Source organism: Fistularia commersonii, chromosome 15, assembly GCF_037954325.1.
Source record: "Fistularia commersonii isolate RoL2024-O1a breed Wild chromosome 15, RoL_Fcom_v1.0, whole genome shotgun sequence".
Lineage (NCBI taxonomy): Eukaryota > Metazoa > Chordata > Actinopteri > Syngnathiformes > Fistulariidae > Fistularia > Fistularia commersonii.
In genome coordinates this window covers 13658164-13677500 of record NC_141298.1, presented here as the reverse complement: position 1 = coordinate 13677500, position 19337 = coordinate 13658164, and the positions used below count along the sequence as shown (strand labels likewise).

Genomic DNA, 19337 nt, shown 5'->3' with positions numbered 1-19337 from the left:
CAGTGTATAGCTGCCTTAATACAATAAATATAAGCAGTACTTTGATTTAAGATATACAATGGTATTTTATCATGAAATTCAATTAATATAGCTATCGTAAGATTGGAACGCTTGTGCTCAATCAGACGAAGTATCATGAATTAATGTGCATTTGCAGTAATTTAAGTGCATTTGCATCTCACAAAGGGCTTTCCTGGACCAGGTTGACGTATATGTATTACTTTATTAGAGATGAACTTAAGGTTTAGAATTATTCTTAATGTACTTTATTTATTTCTGTAGATTTCTTCAAATCCCATGAAAAGAGAGGGGAGGATGAAATCACCAAAGCTGAGTGCTCAAAGTAATGAAATCAAGTGAGCAGTCTAGTCTGAATGTTTTAAAGAAATCTCTATCATTTGAATATGTTGTGACATCCTCTACCATTTCGAGTTAATCGAATTAATGCAATTTCAAAACATGAACCGATTTTGTAAAATTAAGTAAGCTTTAATTTTAGTCAAGTAGTCTCACACGATGTCTGGGTGCTTAATATATTTATTTAAATTATACAAAACTTGCATGCATGTGCATACCCATGAGAACACATAAAAAATATTGTCATTTCTGAAACAGGTATTTTTACTAGTACTACTAATAATAATAATGACGATTGAGACAAGTGATAGTGGTCTGAAAAATATCAATATTAAACAAATGAACTATGAAAGTACATTACGGCCTTATGTCTGACCTTATTGATCTTTGCACTAAACTGTACACAAAATAAAACTCTGCTGCTACTGTTTGTATCTGCATGCACTTTATATTTCACACCTCACAGTTTAATGTTTCTTGTTCAATGTAACAGTGCATTTTCCTATTAATTTGCAGTCTATTATTATGATCATTCTGTTAATTTTGTGTCACCGTGGGATTGTGAGTCTTCTCCATTCATCTGTATGTCCAGTGCATGCGGAGAAATTGACAATAAAACTGACTTTAACTTTTTAAATGTATAGGAAAATGACATTTTCAAAGTTTCACATAAGTTTTGAATACTAATTGTTTTTTTTTAGAGATATTTCATGCTCTTTGTCTATAAGGAGGCGTTTGCCCGATGACAATAACTGAACCATTATTCGAGCGACTGTGAAAGAAAGCGATGAGCTGCTGTTTGGTTTGTCATTAAAATTAACATCCAGTCATGTTTATTGCAGGGATTGTACGAATATAACAGTCTCTAACAGAGTCCCAATTGGATGACTTCGCCTTTTGTCTGTGTGTGTGTGTGTGTGTGTGTGTGTGTGTGTGTGTGTGTGCGGTTCATCCCGCAGAGCTGCATCTTAACATGTCCTTTTGTCCGTGCCGTGTCCGGGGGTCTGACCTTGTGAGTGTGTCGGTGCGGAGCCGCGGCTGTAAGGCTGTAAGGCCGGCCCTGTGCGTCACTCTCCTCTCTTAACTTTCAGAAGAGCAGCGACAGCGTGAAGGAGGTGAGCCGGGGGCAGCCCGTGAATGATTCATGGCATATCCTGGGAATCGGGACGTCACCGGGGAGAGAAACAGGACAGCTCCACTCACCGGATTTTAATCTGAACTTAATCATTTAGGAAACTCGGGAACTTTTCATTTTAATTGCATTAAAAAGTGGCCCGCTGCGGCTTTTCAAGGCCATCTGAGCTATTTTTAGTAGAGCTCGACTGATAACATTTTTTAGCCTATTACTTATTTGAAGCATTTACTGATATTCAGAGTGATATCATTTTCACTAAATGTTCATGCAATATCAGTGCAGTCTTGGATTCCTTTTTAAATGCAGTTTTATTTTCACACAATGTAGTCTTTCCTGTTTTATTGTAAGCAAATGGCCATCTGAAGAAAAGCAGCCATAAAATATAACTGTCATTCAAGATTTAAATTTGAACATAAATGGTAATAATATATATATACATATGTATATGTGTATGTGTATGTGTATGTGTATGTGTATGTGTATGTGTATGTATATGTATACATATGTGTGTGTGTGTACATATATATATATATATATATATATATATATATATACAATAAAACTGACTTTAACTTTTATATGTATTTATATATTTATATTTATATTTATATTTATATTATACATATGAACGTGTATATATAATATATAAGTATAAATAATGAGGTTTAAACCTGTGTTTTTCTTGATTCAACAAGACCTGTTTAGGCCACAGATATGGATCGCACTAAACATATATGATATATATATATATATATATATATATATATATATATATATATCATATATGTATAATGAGGTTAAAACCTTTGTTTTTCTTGATTCAACAAGACCTGTTTAGGCCACAGATATGGATCGCACGAAACATCAGTGAAGACAAAGCAACCAATTAAATCCTCCCCTTCACTTCTCATTTATCAAAGAAGGAGGTTAACTTCCTGCGACATGAGAAGATTGCAAAAACATAATTTTAACAAGGAAGATAATAGAGATGTATTCCACACGGAAAACCTCTGTGTAAAGGGAATTATGCTATTTCAAAACAAAAAGTACCCCCCCCCCCCCTCCGTCTGCCGCCGGAATCGAACCCGTTTGCAAGGTCGCGCCGTCCTACATAGAGACGAGATAAACCGCAATCCTTAGCCGACTAAATAAAAGAAACGGTGTCGGGATGAGATAGGAATTCACAATCCACACTCCACAGCACCAGGGCGGAATATGATTAAATAATCATGGGATCCGTCCCTCTGACTTGCTCAGCATGACCCAGCAGGTTAAATTCACCTGCAGCCGACACTCACGTGTTCATTAGTTTTGGGTAAAAAATAAAAACAACAACAATAATACAAGCTGGAGAAATGTTACAACGGTATGCATTGTCCTGTTATGAGGGATAAAGCTGCACAAAGCAGGAAGTTGTTGAATTGCAACAGATTCAGACCCTGAGAGTTGGTAATTAGTAAAAAGTACGGTAAAGGGCAAGACATTCTTACTTTTTACTTTGCACCGGCTTCTGTCGTTTAGATCAAGCGATGAATCCATCTGTATTCTCACCGCCGCTCCTTTGCTCTTTGCACTTCTCGGCCTTTTAAGTCGGGTTTCATTTTGTCCAAACTCAAAACTTGAGCAGCAGGCGGAGGGTTCGAGCCGGTGCAACCAAAATATTCCCCGGAATGGATTCGGTGGCGTCTGTGAGCATCGTATTTAACAAGTATTTAACTTGGTCATTTAATTTCACCTTATCTGTTTTACTCCGGAAGAGAAACTGGCCGTCTGAGTAAGCGATATCTCACTATCCAGTCAACACTGTTTTTTTTTTTTTTGTTTCTAATCCACAAACTCATCAATCTCATTGGAGGTTCCATGAACGCATCTCATGGTAATACACATAAAAAAATATATATATAATGGGGAGAATTAACGATTTTTTTTACATTTTAATATAAAAGATTTAGGTATGGAATTATTCAAGTTGGAAACAATGAAATTAAGGCGTTTGGAGTGCTTTTGTATGGAGCCTGGATTCACAGGATATCGCAGTCAGCGCATGTTTAGACTTTCACTCTCACACCTTTCATGCCTTGTTTGCAAAGGCGGCAGAGCCTTTGTAACCTGTGTTCACCGTCACGTCCATCACCCAAACAGGAAGAAGGCCTGCCGAGCAGAGGAGGTGGCGGCTCGGCAACGCTCTAATCTGCGGCGCTCAGACAGCTGCATCCTGCATCCACCCACTCCCCGTATTATGCGGCCGAGTAGAAAACGAAAAACAACATGTGTGTGTTCTGCCCGTGGATAAAATTTGCAAAAACGTGAGAAGAAGCGAGAGGACAAAACCTTCCAAAACTCGAAGACTTTCTCCAGCTTTTAATTTTTACTTGACATTCATTGTTCTGATGTTCATTTTTTTTTGCAGTGGTTATTAGAATGCCGCTGAGCGTCCCGGGTGGGAAGTCTTTTTAAAAGCAATGACCGGGAAAAAGTTAAGATCGGAACGATGGGAATGACCTCCTCGGAGAGTAAACAGCAACATTCCAACGATATCATTCACAAATACGGGCACTTTTGCCACCTCGACATTTATATCATGCACCGGGGGTTTTTAAATCAGGCCGCTCGACATGAAATTAGATTTATCAGTGCGGGACGGTCGATATCCAGAGTTACGATGTTAGAGACCGACGCTTTCTCAACCTTGAGCAGTTTGCGGTAAATGACCATTGATCAAGGGAGGGAGCAAAACTGAATACTAACACGTTCCCAAAGTGCATGGAAACGCTTGGGCGTCTCCACTGTCTCTTACAGTACTGTTGTCAGCGTGATCATCCTCCACGGCTTAGCTATCGAAGCCCGACAGATCATTGATAAGGTGGCAAATAATACAGGTAAAGGCAAGACTAACAGAGGGGCATCTGTTTATTATTTATCCACGTGACACTTGGCAATTATTTCCACTTCGTCTTCATTTGAAGTCGTTTTCAGCCCAGTTCCCCTGCAATAACTCTTCCCGTGCAGCCTCCCTCTCCACTACGGACCGCGGCCGATCAATAGATCGATGGGAGTGTTTGCCCGGCATAAGAAAGCTGATCATGATGATTGCATGTGTCCAATCCTGCAATTCTAAACTCACATTATGCACTTTAAAAGAGAATTGGGGAACACAGGTTTAATTATCAGGAGTTTTTGTTTTAGTTTATTTATTCCTCACATCGAATAACACACGTTTGCGTCAAAAGCAGACACCCACCAATGAGATGCCGCTGGGAATACAATAAATAATACGACATTAAAACATTATATTCCAATGATGCACACTGACATATAATAGGACTAAAATTAGGGCTAATTTCCACAGTATTGACAGACTTAAACCGTATTGTGTATTAGAAAATTACTCTCGACTGTGAGAATAAGAGTCCAATCAAAAAAATTTGAAAAATAAAAATAATTCAGCTCATGCTGCAGCTTGTTTTTGCAGAAACTCTTTTAAACATCAGTATTTTCATTTTGAAGATTAAATGGATTTTTTATTTGTCGTATTATGTTGCGCTGTGAGTGAACGCAGCAGATTTGATGTTTTGGTGTCGGACAGATACGGATGGAAGTCAGAGACTCAAACACCAAAAATCTTAACATTACATTACATTAAATTACATCAGAGTCTTTTGGCAGACGCTTTTAACCAAAGCAACGTACAAGAAGTGCAATTCAGTCACCGATCCAAATACCAGTAGTCAGAAGGGCCCACTCAACCAAATAGCCATCTCGGAACCATGTACATATATACTAATTATTTATTTATTTATTTATCTATTCATTTTAATTTTTATTTATTTCTTTTTACTATGTGACATTTTTTTGCACCGGCTGAGGATCAAAATGGACAAAAGCAAACCGACTCCGACTTGGTGCTTTGAGACCGAGCTGTGGTCCAACAGGCTGCTGTTTAACATTTTACTAATATGAACCTGATATGTACTTTATACATTGGCATAAGAGTAATAAAAAGAACCATTTATGAACATTTATATTTTTCCCAGATTGTGTGCTAATTATCAGACAGTAGAACTGATTATGTGTGTGTTGGTTGTGTGGTGCATACATTTAAAAAAAAATCACCACATTGACATTTAGACTGCTATCTTGTTGACAAATCGGTCGAACCTCGCTAGAATGATCAAGCGGGACGGACCTGTCAAACAGCATTCGTCCACGTAGAAGGTTTACGACAGACTAATTAGCTGTAAATCTAAAATATAAAGACAGCTAACCTATGGACCAGGGGTGGGCAATTATTTTGGCAGGCTGGCCAGATTCCTTATTTAATTTTTATGCGTGGGACAACTAGGTATCATGTAAATGAAACAAAATGAAAATAATAATCTAAAATTTTTCTGGCATTTTATTTCAACTTTAAAATCATGAATGATCACATACATGTACCGACATTATTTTGTATGTAATCATCCACACAAAATTAAACAAAAGGAAAAAATAAGGACTTTTTAAGAAAATACTTACTAAAATATTCAAAGAAAATAGTTTGACGGTCCAGATAAAAAAGCAAAAATGTGGCCCGCGGGTTGTAAAATGCTGATCTGCTATGGATGGACAGCAGGCAGATCTGGGAGTTACTTGTCCTCATGTCGGAAGTAACGGCCTCCACGTGACTTATCTTCAACCGCCAGATTATTATGACGAATGATAATAAAGAACAGGGCTCAGCGAAGGGAGGGAAAGAGCATGCAGAGTATTTGGGGCGTGTAAGGGAAGGGGATCTACGTCTAAGGAGTCGAGAAGCCGTGGTCTTTAAATCTGCTCTTTCACACAGGAAGTGAAGAACAAATAAATGCTTCACCCGGCAGCTTGATCTGGCTTAGCAGCTACTTGTGTTGTCTTTCAAACACACGGAGGGCGCTGGATACGCCGGTCGCTCGGCGCGGCACGGAGCTGAATGGACGAACCCGAAGGTGCACTTTGAGAAGAAACGGCAAAAAGCAATCGAGGGGCCTCATTGCATATGAATGTGTTTAACTGCAGAATTCAAATACTTTGCTGTCGGCGTCAGGATTTGAATGCAAACCAATATACAACTGTGTACAATATACAAATGCAAAAAAAAATGAAAAGGTGGATTGGAGTGGTTGGTGACTTTGGAAAGCCAAAAGCTGATGAATAGAATTGCAGATAATGTTCTGAACAGAGAGCCCCAGTAACCCAGATAGGGGAGTGGGGATGGAAGCGCCGCAGGAAATGACAGAAACTGTCACGTCTTCGGTGAGAAAATGTTAAAATGACATTAGAAAATATATGAACGATTAAAAAAATCCTAAAAGCAGCCTCGGGAAGATGATAAGCCCGGGCGTGTGAGGAAAAAAAATGAAAATTGAAAGAAAAGCGGCTGGAAAAACATGAGGCTGTTACGTTGCTTCACGGCGATGTTGGGTGAAGAATTTGATTTCCATCGCACTGCGAACATGTCCGGGATTTAAAAGTAGAGCAGTAAACACACAACAGGCCGGAGCCAGATGAGACACAGAAGCCGGCAAGACGATTTCTTTTATTATTTTGAAAACCGTAGCCGAGCGGTTAATCGAGTACAGTGGCAGTTATTGTGCGAGAATTTCATGGATTTCAAGAAAGCCTCTGACTCATGGGCGCGGCGTTTGGTTGATTATGATAAGTTATGGCGTACAATCTGAAATAATCAGCGCGGTGAAGGACCGCTGTGACAACTTCAAGCGCTCTGTGGTGAAGGAAGCAAACGCGACAGAATGGTTCCAAGTCAAAACTGGAGTCAGGCAACATGTCAGCTCTGTTATTTCTGCAAAGGCACAGAGTGGGGAATGACAAACATATAACGAGCAGGAAAAACGCTGGAAGACAGATGACCGATTCTTACCACAGATCATCTCCGTGTTGGTTCGGGTCTGTTTTTTTCTGACACACTCCAAATTTCTGTTAGATTCTCTCTGCGCAACGCAGCCAAACAATAGCTCATCTTCTCCCGATGTTTTCAATCTACAACGGATGTGGTTTATCTCTGATCCCCCGTCATGTCGGGGTATGTCAGGAAAGAGTTGCAGCAACCCGCTTTGAAAGCTGTCAATCATCTATCCCTATTTCTGGGTGATATCATACATCAAAACATGCGGACAGGCTCCATCGATTCATTTACCGAGGGCGCGAGTCTTTCGATATGTTCGCTCCTTCAGCACAGGTCAGAATACAACCACTGCGTGGCGGTTGTCCGACTAGTTCAGTCTTTGCGAAACCCAAACAACGGGAATATGTAGAAAATGAAGCAAGAAATGCTCTGTGTATACTCATTAATCCCTTGCGGTTAATTCCTCTCTGCAATTAACCCAAAATGGATGAACCATGCGCAGTTGGCAGCCATCTAGTGGCACCAAGGGAATAGTTAGGGGCAATATTCCCTCTAATTTTTCTTATGTCTGGGCATACAGACAACCTCCCTGAGCACATTGAGGACCACTGAGAGCAACATTAGATGAGCACGCTGTGGCCACACACCAGTATCACACCTGGGATCATAGCTTCCATTTAATCCATATTTTCCCATCAGAAAACTCGCCTGCTGCTCTAGCTTCACGTGACTTTAGCTCTGCTACTTTAGCTTCGCTACTTAAGCTTCGCAGAGCAGACCTTTCTCACTCAAAAAGAAAAAAATCTCACCCGGTTTCACCGCTTGTTCTTCTATTTGCACATACTCCGACAGCCATTCCAACTCAAAAGAAGCGCATTTCTCTTTTTACTTTGGTTTGTTAAGTGGACGTATCACATTCACTGCCCGCTCGTTTCGCTACGATAAGCGGTTAGCATTAGCGTCACTTAACTCCGCCACACTGTTATTATATAGCACGCATGGGCAGAGCATGTGCGCAAGTACTGTCAATGCCATGATTGGCTGCGTAACGTAATTGCATCGTATTGTATGATTGGCTGGACACCTGTCACTCAAAGAGTTATGCAGGAAAATTATACGGAAAAAAAAATTACATATCTAATTCATTTGCAGTGCGCTCAATCGGTTTTCTTTCGGCTGAGAGTATGCGGAGCAGTGCGCAATTGCGAAGCTGAGAGGGAACATTGATCAGGGGTTCAGCGTCTTGCTCATTAAACTAGGAGAAGCTGGGAATCGAACCAGGAATGTTCAGTTCCAAGGACGATCGCTCTACCCCCTTGCACCGCGCCACTCCGTATATGTATAATCTTCCTTTTCGTCTCAACTGTTCCCTTCAGGAGTGGCTGCAGCCAATCATCTACTTCCATCCCCCCTCTGCATGTTCCTCTCTCACACCAACTAGCTTGACCTCTTTCACTCCATCTATAAATCCCCTCTTCTGGTCTTCCTTTAGGCATCCCTGCACGGCAGTTCCAACCCTCCCCATCCGTCCACCCAGATCTTCACCATCCCTCTTCTGTACATGTCCAAACCATCTTGTGGAAAATGGATGTTTTTAGGAGCCCGATTGCAGCTCAGCAGACCGCAGAAGGTTTCTGCAATGTCGATTGGGGGCTCAGGTGGAACAAATGGTTGGACGCCTCAGATCACGAGGACCGAAAAATGGTAACAATGATGATCCGGTATGTGTGCGGAGAACAGAGCGGTGGACCGGTCCAGGGGAGAGAATCTGCTGTCTATGACATAGATATTTAAAAAAAGTACACAAACCTTCAAAAAAGTTTGTATGGTTTTGAATTGTAAACTTGAGGAAAAAAAGAAAAACACAAAAGCACATTCTCTGCCCAGTTAGGGATGAGTGCTGGATCAAAAGTATCGACGAAACAAAGGTTTGAAAAAAATCTGACGCAGAGCGAGTTTTTGCTGGAAACAACATGCAATAAAAAATGTCTTTATGTCAAATAAATTGTCTTTAATTTTGGAGCACTCTTGGCGTGCATTTTTTTTTTTCAAACCTTTGTATGGTAAATAGACTAAAAGACCTTTCCACTGAAACGATTTACATCACCAGTACATGCATGTGTTTTGCATTAACATCATACAAGGCCAGATGCAGGTTATGTCTTGATAAAATAGCCTTTGATTACATACAGTATTATTTCCCGAAGTGGAAACAAAATCCTGTCGGGGAAGCTTCTATATCCCAATACTTGAACTGAAAAGGGCAAATAAGAGGGCAACATTTGACTCGTATTTGTTTTTATTCATTTTTTAATCTATTTTTTCTTTAGTGCTCTTACACCATGTGGTTGGGTTAAAGTAGATGATCATAACTATGTTTGAGAGAACAAGAAACCTCCATATCAAAGTTCTTGTTGAATTTTTTTTTATTTTGTCAACGCCAAGAAGATTTCGACAAGAATTCACCATGACCTGGATGACTGAGAACCTCCATTTTGCAGTTTAGTTCTCGATAAATGTGAATGTAGTTGGAAAGAGCGAGTCACTTGTGCCACTAAAAAGTGGATTGGTGTATTTTATTTATTTATGTATTTATTTATTAGATTTAAGAGTTGACTCCAAAACAGTTATTTTCTACAAAGGAAAAGGGATGCAGCTTCAACTTCTGCTGCAGGTCCGTTTGGTTTGATCCACTTAGACATACTGGTTCTGGTTCTCATTTGCTGGTCAATCCATTAACTACGGCCTCATCCAACATGTTTCATCGGGCTTCAATGGTGAATCGAATTGGTTTTAAGTTGGGTCGCAAGTACAGAGAGCGCTTTGGAATATTGCCTCTAGAAAGAAAACCATAAATACCGTATATCCACATGCTACTCATCTATGCCCTGGACATATGCATGCAGTCTTTGTTGTTTATGTTTGTAAGGTGGAGTAAATGTGATGAATAGGTCATAAATGCCAGTAACTGCAGTTCCATCTGTCCGTAAAATGTCCTGGGCTTGATGGAGAACAGTCCAAAACATGCAGTAGGTTAATTGGAAATCTATAACCCCATTGCACCCCTGCCCATCAGATAGGTGGTATGACCAGTAAATGAATGAATGAATAAATAATTTTCTATTTCGATGTCCTACTCTCATTTATTCTTGCTTGTAGTCCACTTTGATGAAAGTGCATCATCAACATAATAATGATAATTATTATTATTATTATTATTATTATTTGTAGTAGTTGTAGTAATGCAATGACAACAATACCACTAATAGTAATAATTATAAAAAATATGTCTTTTGAAGTGAATTATTATTATTTGTATTATAATTTGTACCATTATGATTAATAATAATACTGATATTAATACATAATTAATTATTGTTGTTATTTTCCTCATAATAATAATAATAAATCAAGGTGCAGTACAGAGTAGATAGTCTGTGCTGGACCTCAACCTTTTTTTCCACATTAACATTTGTACACCCGCCCTGTGATGAAAAAGTGTCTCGGCAACGAGAACAAGCACCAGAGGCACGTTAGAAATTAGATGTCTTTAAAAACATTCACGGAAAAAAAGGATTTCTGGCAAAAACACGTTTACGGTGCATCTTTTCAGCAACTGCATGACTGGAATTTGCTTTGCTAACAATACAGGATGCAGTTATAAGGTGTTTTCTCTTTTTCACTGTTGTTTCTTGTTTTATGTGGCTTAAACCGTTTGTTTATTGCATTGAACATTTAGATGTTTGAAGACTGAACAAAATACTAAATACTGCTTTCAGTACAAATCCTAAAAATAATTATCAGTAGGCATACAGACAATGTTTTTTAACTATAGGGACAAAATTCTGATCACACAAGCGTAATATAAGTAACATGATAATGTCTAATGTATCTGTTTATGTAGACATTTACTCTATTGAAAGACCTGAAATTGCCATTGATATTCACTAAATGAAACCATAAATATATGGTTAACTAAGTAAATTAAAGTTGATGAAAAACACAAGTCTAAAAGTTAATAGATCTGATCATTTAGTGTATCTTATTCCTTGGTAGCATAATAAAACACTAAAACATTGCACATTATGACACTGTGGGGATGAAGCCCAGGACCGGCAAGTTATAATTAGCGATCAGTCGCCTCTCTCGCCCATCTTCGCTTGCTAACCCCTGTCTACGGTTAGCTCCCAGCTGTTGACACTTTTGCAATGTTCTCACTGTGCAATGAATATGTATTGTCAAAGCAGATGCATATATAAGACAAAAATAAACCTATAAAAATGTAAAAAATTGATAAAACATTACCATAATGATGATGATGATAATAATAATAATTATGATAATAATTGTTATTTGGTTCCTGTTTTTGTTATATTAGTCACGGGTAATGTCAACGATACCATGAGGGGCAGATAAACAACTTCACATTTTCATTGCGATTCTAGTCAGCATATCAAAAAGATTGGCAAACATCATGTGCACGATCTGTGTCCCAGCTGCAGCCGGCTCTGGCACCACAACCAAAGCGGCCTGCTATGATCAACCACGCACCGAAGTCCTTTAATTCTCAAGGTACTTATTTATATTACTTGATGTGTAACAAGTAACCCTTGGTTTGAGAGCTCAACAGAGGATTTGTTAAAGACTATTGCCAGAAAAATCTCATCGGGCAATATATAACACGCGTGTTTAGATGCACAGGCACAAACACACGGTTACACACGCGCAAATATTAAAGCGTTGCTGTGAGGAGAAAAGCTGCTGATACCAAACAAAGGTTTCTCAGGGGCAGGGACATATGGCAGCCTGTATCCTGATTCCATCAATTAGCCCCGTTCCTCCCCATGATCACCACTCTTAATCTGAGTAATCGAATACACCAGGCAGAGGCATGGCTCCGGCAAGTGCACCTCTGAGACGATCCGCTTACGACATCACAGAAGTCACAGGCCTGCATGAAGACGGGAATCGGGCACAGGGGTGCCTGTTTCCCACTGCAGCTGAGATTTGTGTTTTTTTTTTTTTTTCAAGGGACACAAGGTTTGCATGCATGCAAGCAGCAGGCAGAATTCACACAAACAATGCAGGGGAACACTATTCCTAAACTGGAGTCAAAGTGTAAGTCTGTAGAGGTCATTAATTATAACTTTGAAAAATAGATAGAAACCGGTACGGACTTCCTGTAGGCGAGGAACCTGCAGGGTCTTTTCAGATACTGTCTTGCTAAAAACGCGTTCCCGCGGTAAAGTACCGCTTTTGACTCTGTTAGACTTTACATGCTTTTTGATATACTTGCAGTTTCCCACTGCGCTTAGTGCAACTATGGGGATATCACACCTGTGTAGATAAAACAAAGTTAGAAAGAGCACTGACTGTCGAATCAAACCTATGTTTAATGGCTGACACATGCAGCTCTTGAGCTCCCCCATCTGCTCTGTAGCAGTGATGTCACATCACGGGAGTTTTTGCAGTGTCTTAATTTATGAGATGTTACAAAAACACACAATGACCCAAGAGTAAGATAAGCACTTGACAGGTGGCTCGTCTCTGCTTGAAAGTGTTAAAAAGCGTTCTTACGGCCGTGCGTTGAACAAATCTTCTCTTGAACTATAGAAAAGTTGTGTTTACACAGCAGCAAATGCGTCAAAACAAAAAGAAACAACTGTAACTTCAACAGATATAAAGCCTCTATATATTCCTGCAGGCATTCTGATAATGATTTTGACCTGAATGGACTATGGTTTGCCAACATACTGCAAAAGTAGTCTGGTAAATCACATGTTATTTTTCCTGTTCATTGGGGGTTCAATTGTAATTTCAAGTACACTTGTGCCATTTTTGAATACCAAGGCACGTATTATTTCCTTCCGCCAAGCGTCATGCAAGAATGTTTCATGATGAAAAACGTAAATGAAAGCATGGAAAGGCCCTCGATGCAAAGTGGCTGTTTAAACCACTCATGCATTTGACAAGTATTCAAAAAGGCCATGCAGTGTTTTGCAAACTAGCCAGGACGCACACAGTCTGGGTCAGAGCACCGTCGTTCCATCCCCGCATCCGCTCCCCCAGTCAGACGTAAGCTCGGCAAAGGCCCTTCACCTTCCCCTTCACGACCTGCCTTGTCAGACCGACTCAGACGTGGGAAACTGAGATCAAGTCTGAGGGCTGTCACATGTTCACACGGTGTGTGTGCGTGAGAGGCAGCACAGGATATGAGAGCTGGGGGTTAAATACTGGATTCTTATCTTGTAAGAGAGAAATACGTCACAGATCCTATGATTTTTTTTTTCTTCATGATCGTGATTGTGTTTTTGTTTGTCTGCGTCACTGCAACGGTTGACGGAAAAGGTTATTTTACAGATTTATGCAGTAATATTTAGCTGAGACTACCAACCACTGATTTTAAAATGACTGCTTGATGCTAAATTGTCAATAATTAAACACATTTGGGATTAAGGGCCATTTAGAGTGAAGGTGCTGGATTTTGTAGATTGAAAAAACCCCTGCTGTGATTTAAATGAAACTGAAGTAGAAGAAAAATTAAAAGAGTTACGATAGATTGTGAACTCTGCTGGAAGCCTCATATGGAGAACTTCAAAAGGAAATGATCCAGAGGTGTTAATATTCTCTCCCGACCTGGGAAAGGTAGAAAGAGACTGTACGCGTTGTGCTCTAATTATACCTGTGAGTTCAGTGACCAACCAAGCGGTATGGTGATGGAATGGATTACAGACAAACGCATTAAAATATACTTTTACTTTAAATATGAACTACCTGCCTTCTTCCCAAATATTCTGACACCCTTTTCAAAATGAGCTCGTCGATAAACTGAGGGTTAAATTTGGCAAGTTAATATAACCCTTAACACAAATTTCTCCCTTTAAATAGGATCTGTGATAGATATGTTAAATTGTTGATAGGGAATCTTTTACTATCAGTGTATGACTTTGTCTTACAATGTACTAATCCTAATATGTATAATATTGTTTTACTCTTTAGATGTTAAAGGTTGCATGCTAATTGTATGTCGCAGTTGATACTAAGAAGTAAATCTGAATTTCAAAATGTCTTATTTGTGACATAAAAACAACTACTTATCTTTTGATACAAGTGTGTTCATTAATGATTTGTTCATGAATATTGAATGATAAACTAATCGTCGCAACAACAGTTGATCTGTAATGTAAATGCATTTTTCCCCCTTTTTTAAACTCAAATCGAGGCACTTTAAGCCAATAACTACGATTGCAGAACAAGGCATTTTGTTTAAGAACCAAAAATTATTTGCAGATTTGCACTTTGTTTGAGGGCAAAACTGAAGGAAGGTCATACAAGAACGTAGTTCTACCGCGCTCTAACAGGTAATCACACACAACAGACACACTTGAGCGCATGCACAGTATACAAGTACACACACTTTCCATATGTGGACATGTTTTTTTTTTTGGAAACAGCATGTTCAGGAACCAACAGTAGCACTTTAGAATTTGAACTGTACAATCCTTTTGGAGGATTGCAAGGTGAACAGCGCCATCTAGTGGTGAATAGCCTTCTACACTCGTGAACTGAATACCTGTTTTTGCGATATATTACATCCTTTTGTACTCAAGGGACATGGTGGTGAATATTACTTGGCAATAATTTAATTCATATTTAAATAAAAGTACTGTGATTCTTACGGTAAACATCCATAACAGACTGTAAAAATGTCTAATTATTCCTCTTGCTGTGTGAAGACGTGTCTCTTCCATACCTCATTATATTCCAGTTGTGTTTCTAAATTAAGACAGGTGAGAAGGCTTTTTGTTTGGGGACAGCTGGGTTTATTTCATTTAAACTAAATAAAGAAAAAAAAAGATAACTCAATCCCAGACCTAAGACAAATCCAAACTTTTTTTCCCCTTTTAATATTTTGAAAAATAGGTTACTTTTGAAATGAATTTGAGTCAAATGTTGCTCCTTTCCATAAAAGACTTTTTCAGACAACAATGAACAAAGGATCACTGCGGAGCTAAATAAGAAGCTAAAAGCAATGAAGACATTGGCATGAATCACAATTCATGATGAAGCAGTTCAGACGCTGAACACTGTGGGGTCCAGTCTTCCTCACGTGTACTATTTCTTGTTGTTGTCTCGGGTTTCTATTATCTTGCGCTTTTTCTCCTCTGTTGACACTTTGAAGATTTTGGCTCTGTAGTATTGAAGCTCTTTAATGCTCTCCCTGATGTCTCCCAGTGCCCTGAAAAATAAAACGAAGCAGTGGTCTTTATACATTTTAAGTAGAGTAGAACACTCAAGGATCTTTTCACTACAGTCTGAATCTTCTGGCAGGTTTGAATATTTAAACGACGCTTTGGGAATGGCAGCAATGTAAACACAGACACCTGCAATAGTGCATTTCACAGTTTTCAAGATAAAAAAAATATTAAAAAATGCAATCCCTGCAGACACACCGGCTAAAACTTGAAAGTTAACTATTCGCTGTGTCAGTGGAATGAAAATGTACACTTTGCTCATATTAAGATGTGTAATGTTTGGTGGTCCTAGCCCAGTATGATTTTATACTCTGATACCTTTCCTCTGAATTCCTAATGAATGACAACACTTGCAAAAAAAAACATTTTACAAACCCACTGATTACGTGCAAAAAAAAACCAGTGGGTTGACTGTTTACCTGTGGGTCGCTTTCTTGTGAGGCACCATTTTGTAGTCTTCTGGAAACCACCGTCTGAAAGGGTTTTAAACAAGACAGCACTCAGCTCTGTTTGCATTCAGCTTGTGATTAGATGCAGTGTGGAGACACACCAATCATTTGGTTACAAAGCCTCCTTGGTTCCACCAGACACAGCCAACTGTGCAGAAGAGTACTGCTTCAGCATGGTGAGGTACAAATGTGGAAAATATCCAAGGGTTTATTTAAGATAACACTTGAAGCAGTTGAAGATCAAATCTCTGGAACAGCGTCCTGAGGCTGGATTTATTTCCACAACCGTGCCCTCTAACTCTCAGACACCGCACAGTCACACAGCTGACCTGCAAAGCTCCTTAATGGTGCTGACATCGACGATCCTGTAGTGAAGGTGGTACATGAACTGGGGCATGTACTTCTCCAGGAACCTCTTGTCTGCATGCACAGAGTTGCCTTCACACATGCAAAGAAATCATGATACATGCCTCTAGGATGAAAGTGATTTATAGCATTGCTCTACTGCTAAGCTAAATAAATACGGTTAGAAAAAAAAAATCTTCACTCACCGGCCAAGGGACATTTTCCAGGAGGGGTGTGGAGTCTGACAAAGGACAGAAACTCATATTCTGCCTGTTCCAGGGAGATTTTACTGTCCCGTACTGCTTGGGTCAGTCCTGACTGGGACAAAATGACATACTACATAACACTGGCTATGGATAACAGAAAAAGTAACATGGTAAATATTTGTCCCTATGCCCCGAATGATATGTTAAAAAACAAAAAGCAATACAATAATCTGAGCCTGATAGCATTCGTGCACACAAAGAATTCTACGTACCATACTAATTACATCTGATTCAAGAGAACTATGTCTTTGAGAAAGGTATTTTGTAACGATCATATAATCTTATAATGGAGAAAAGTCCAAAGAAATATATATAGTACATCACTAATAAAAATACAGGAATCCAGTCTAAATTGTTTATCGATTTTCCTTTTCATTTCAGCATCAACGGGGAAACAACATCTGCAGCTTTCGCTTGTTAGAAATCTCTGAAAAAAAAAAACCTAAACTATATCAACCCTTTTTATAAAGCTATAAATCAGGCTGATGCCTCAATGCTCTTTGGGTTAACATTGTGAAAAGTATTATTTAGATCATGCCATGCTTCCCTCAAACTAACCAAGGACACAGCCAAACAGCCGCAGAAAGTTTACTATGAATGCTGATAACAGAAGTCAAATGCTGCAGGGAGGCCGTCTCCAGGTCTTGAACCCTTTTCCTGAGTGAAAACTCTACACAAAAAACATTCTTTACAATGTCACTGAGCAGCAGGCGAAGACTAGTTGTTACTTATGTGTTACTGTGATACATGTCCCTACTGGAAATAATATACGTACTGTACATATACAGACATGTTTATCCATATTACATATCTCTTTGCAATAACTCTGTGACTGCTTTATTCATTATTGTACTTTGTAGTAGAAGTTGTGTATAATGTCCCGCTGTCCAGTCATTGTTTACCCTCAACTTGTATGTGTGCTTGGCCAAAAAAGCTGATTCAGACTCTCCTCCACTTCTAAATTTACCTAAAGGTTGGACAATTTTAGGACACCAGGCCCACCAAAGCTGTGTATGGTGTGTTGTTGTATTATAAGAATTGGTTAAGTAAAATGTGATACAGTCAAAATCAAAACTGTGCAACTTATGAGGAGTGCTGAGACAGCTTACCTTGCCATGATGCTCTTTACACCAATCTGACATGCCGTCCAGCAGCTCATCTGGCTGTTTAATTATCAAATTGGGTCCCTGCCAATCGACAACGCACAACAACGTCAAATCAGATGAAACAAGAAAACGCGACACGGCCTGTGTGTCCCGATTTTACCTCAGCCAAAATGTTCAGGTCCTGGTCAGTGATAATGCACGCCATCTCGATGATCTGGTCCTTTTCAATGTCCAGACCTGTCATCTAAAAATAAAACATACAGTGTTTAACCAAAGGGACTGTTGTCTTTTACTCCTGCCAGAAATCATACTTTTAAGTGTTCCAAATGATGTACATTGAGTTGTTTCTTTGAATCTGCTTTAATAGTGTAAATTATCAGCATTGTGTAATGCATACTGCCCCTATGATGCAGCTTTTGATCTTAGCCCAGTTAATTTTTCTCTCACACTGAGGGCTTGTTAGTGTTGTAGGGGGTTGGAGAACTCAAAAAGAGTGAATGAAACAGTCTTTATCGCTTTACAAATATTTTATATTACCCCAAAATGGTTCACAGGAGCCAACGGTCCTAAGGGTCCAGGGGGAACAGATGTTGGTGTGACACACTAGGTCCGCCGTCACAGATTAACCGTTAGCCCTAGCCAGCCAACAGCAAGATACTGTTTTCTGAATTTCCCTTCTTTAATGGCTCCCCAAACTATAACCTCTGAGTGTCATGCTACTTTAAATTATACAATCATACAAGCGTAGTTTATTTGAGGCTTGTTTAAACCAGCGAGTTGAGAGAAGGTGAGCCCCATTCATCTCCTGCACCGTTAGTTGTAGCGTTAGCGTGCTAAAGCTAATGCTAACACCACACCTGCCTCCTGCTACACGGGGCTTTCTCGGCCGGGACTTGCCTCCAGGTCGACCCACACCATTCTCTGGGACATCGCGTCGGAAGACATGCCGCCGCCGCCGCTGCTGCTGCTGCACACCTGAAAGCCCAGGAAGGAACCGTATCGAACGGGAAGAAGAGACCTATCTGGAGGGCTATCTGGCACTCTTAGACCGATAGCGTTCGGGGTGTTTAGCGATGCGCGACCGCAGAGGAAGCGGTGTGACCTCCTCCCGGGAAGGAAGACAACCGACGGCCTCCTCCTAAAGATAAACTCCAAAGTAGTGGACACACATGCCGGAGACCACAGCAGCCGCGCCGGCATCCTTTGCCGGATTTCGACCGGAACTGTCGCAAAAACCAGGTTTGGGCCCCCGAAAATATGTATGACCACTAGAGGACGCACATGAGTGGGAAATGTGGATTTTTTTCCTTTTTTCTTAATTTGTATTGTACATAAACCAGTGATGTGCAGTCAGTAGAGGCAGGGAGGCCGGGCCTCACCTGTCATCATGGAAAGAAAAAAATGCAATATGAAAAAAATGAATTAAATGGTTATATTTATTCAGTGATTTGTTGTATAAAGTTATTTTCCACTTAACTTCACTATTTTTAGTTGTTTTTTTTTTTTTTCAAAATCGCTGAAAAAAAATCACATTTACTGTTCA

At 39.6% G+C, this 19337-nt stretch overlaps 1 protein-coding gene across 1 annotated transcript; it reads right to left on the bottom strand.

Moving 5' to 3' along the window:
* Positions 1–14651: 14651 nt before the first annotated feature.
* On the bottom strand, positions 14652–19006 carry rexo2 (RNA exonuclease 2). Its single transcript, XM_086160578.1, has 7 exons — positions 18692–19006; positions 17955–18038; positions 17798–17875; positions 16629–16740; positions 16407–16515; positions 16048–16101; positions 14652–15612 (listed from the first exon to the last, which is right to left on the bottom strand). The coding sequence occupies exons 1-7, from the start codon at positions 18992–18994 to the stop codon at positions 15489–15491; spliced, it is 864 nt and encodes a 287-aa protein (XP_086016704.1). The 5' UTR covers positions 18995–19006; the 3' UTR covers positions 14652–15488.
* Positions 19007–19337: the final 331 nt, after the last annotated feature.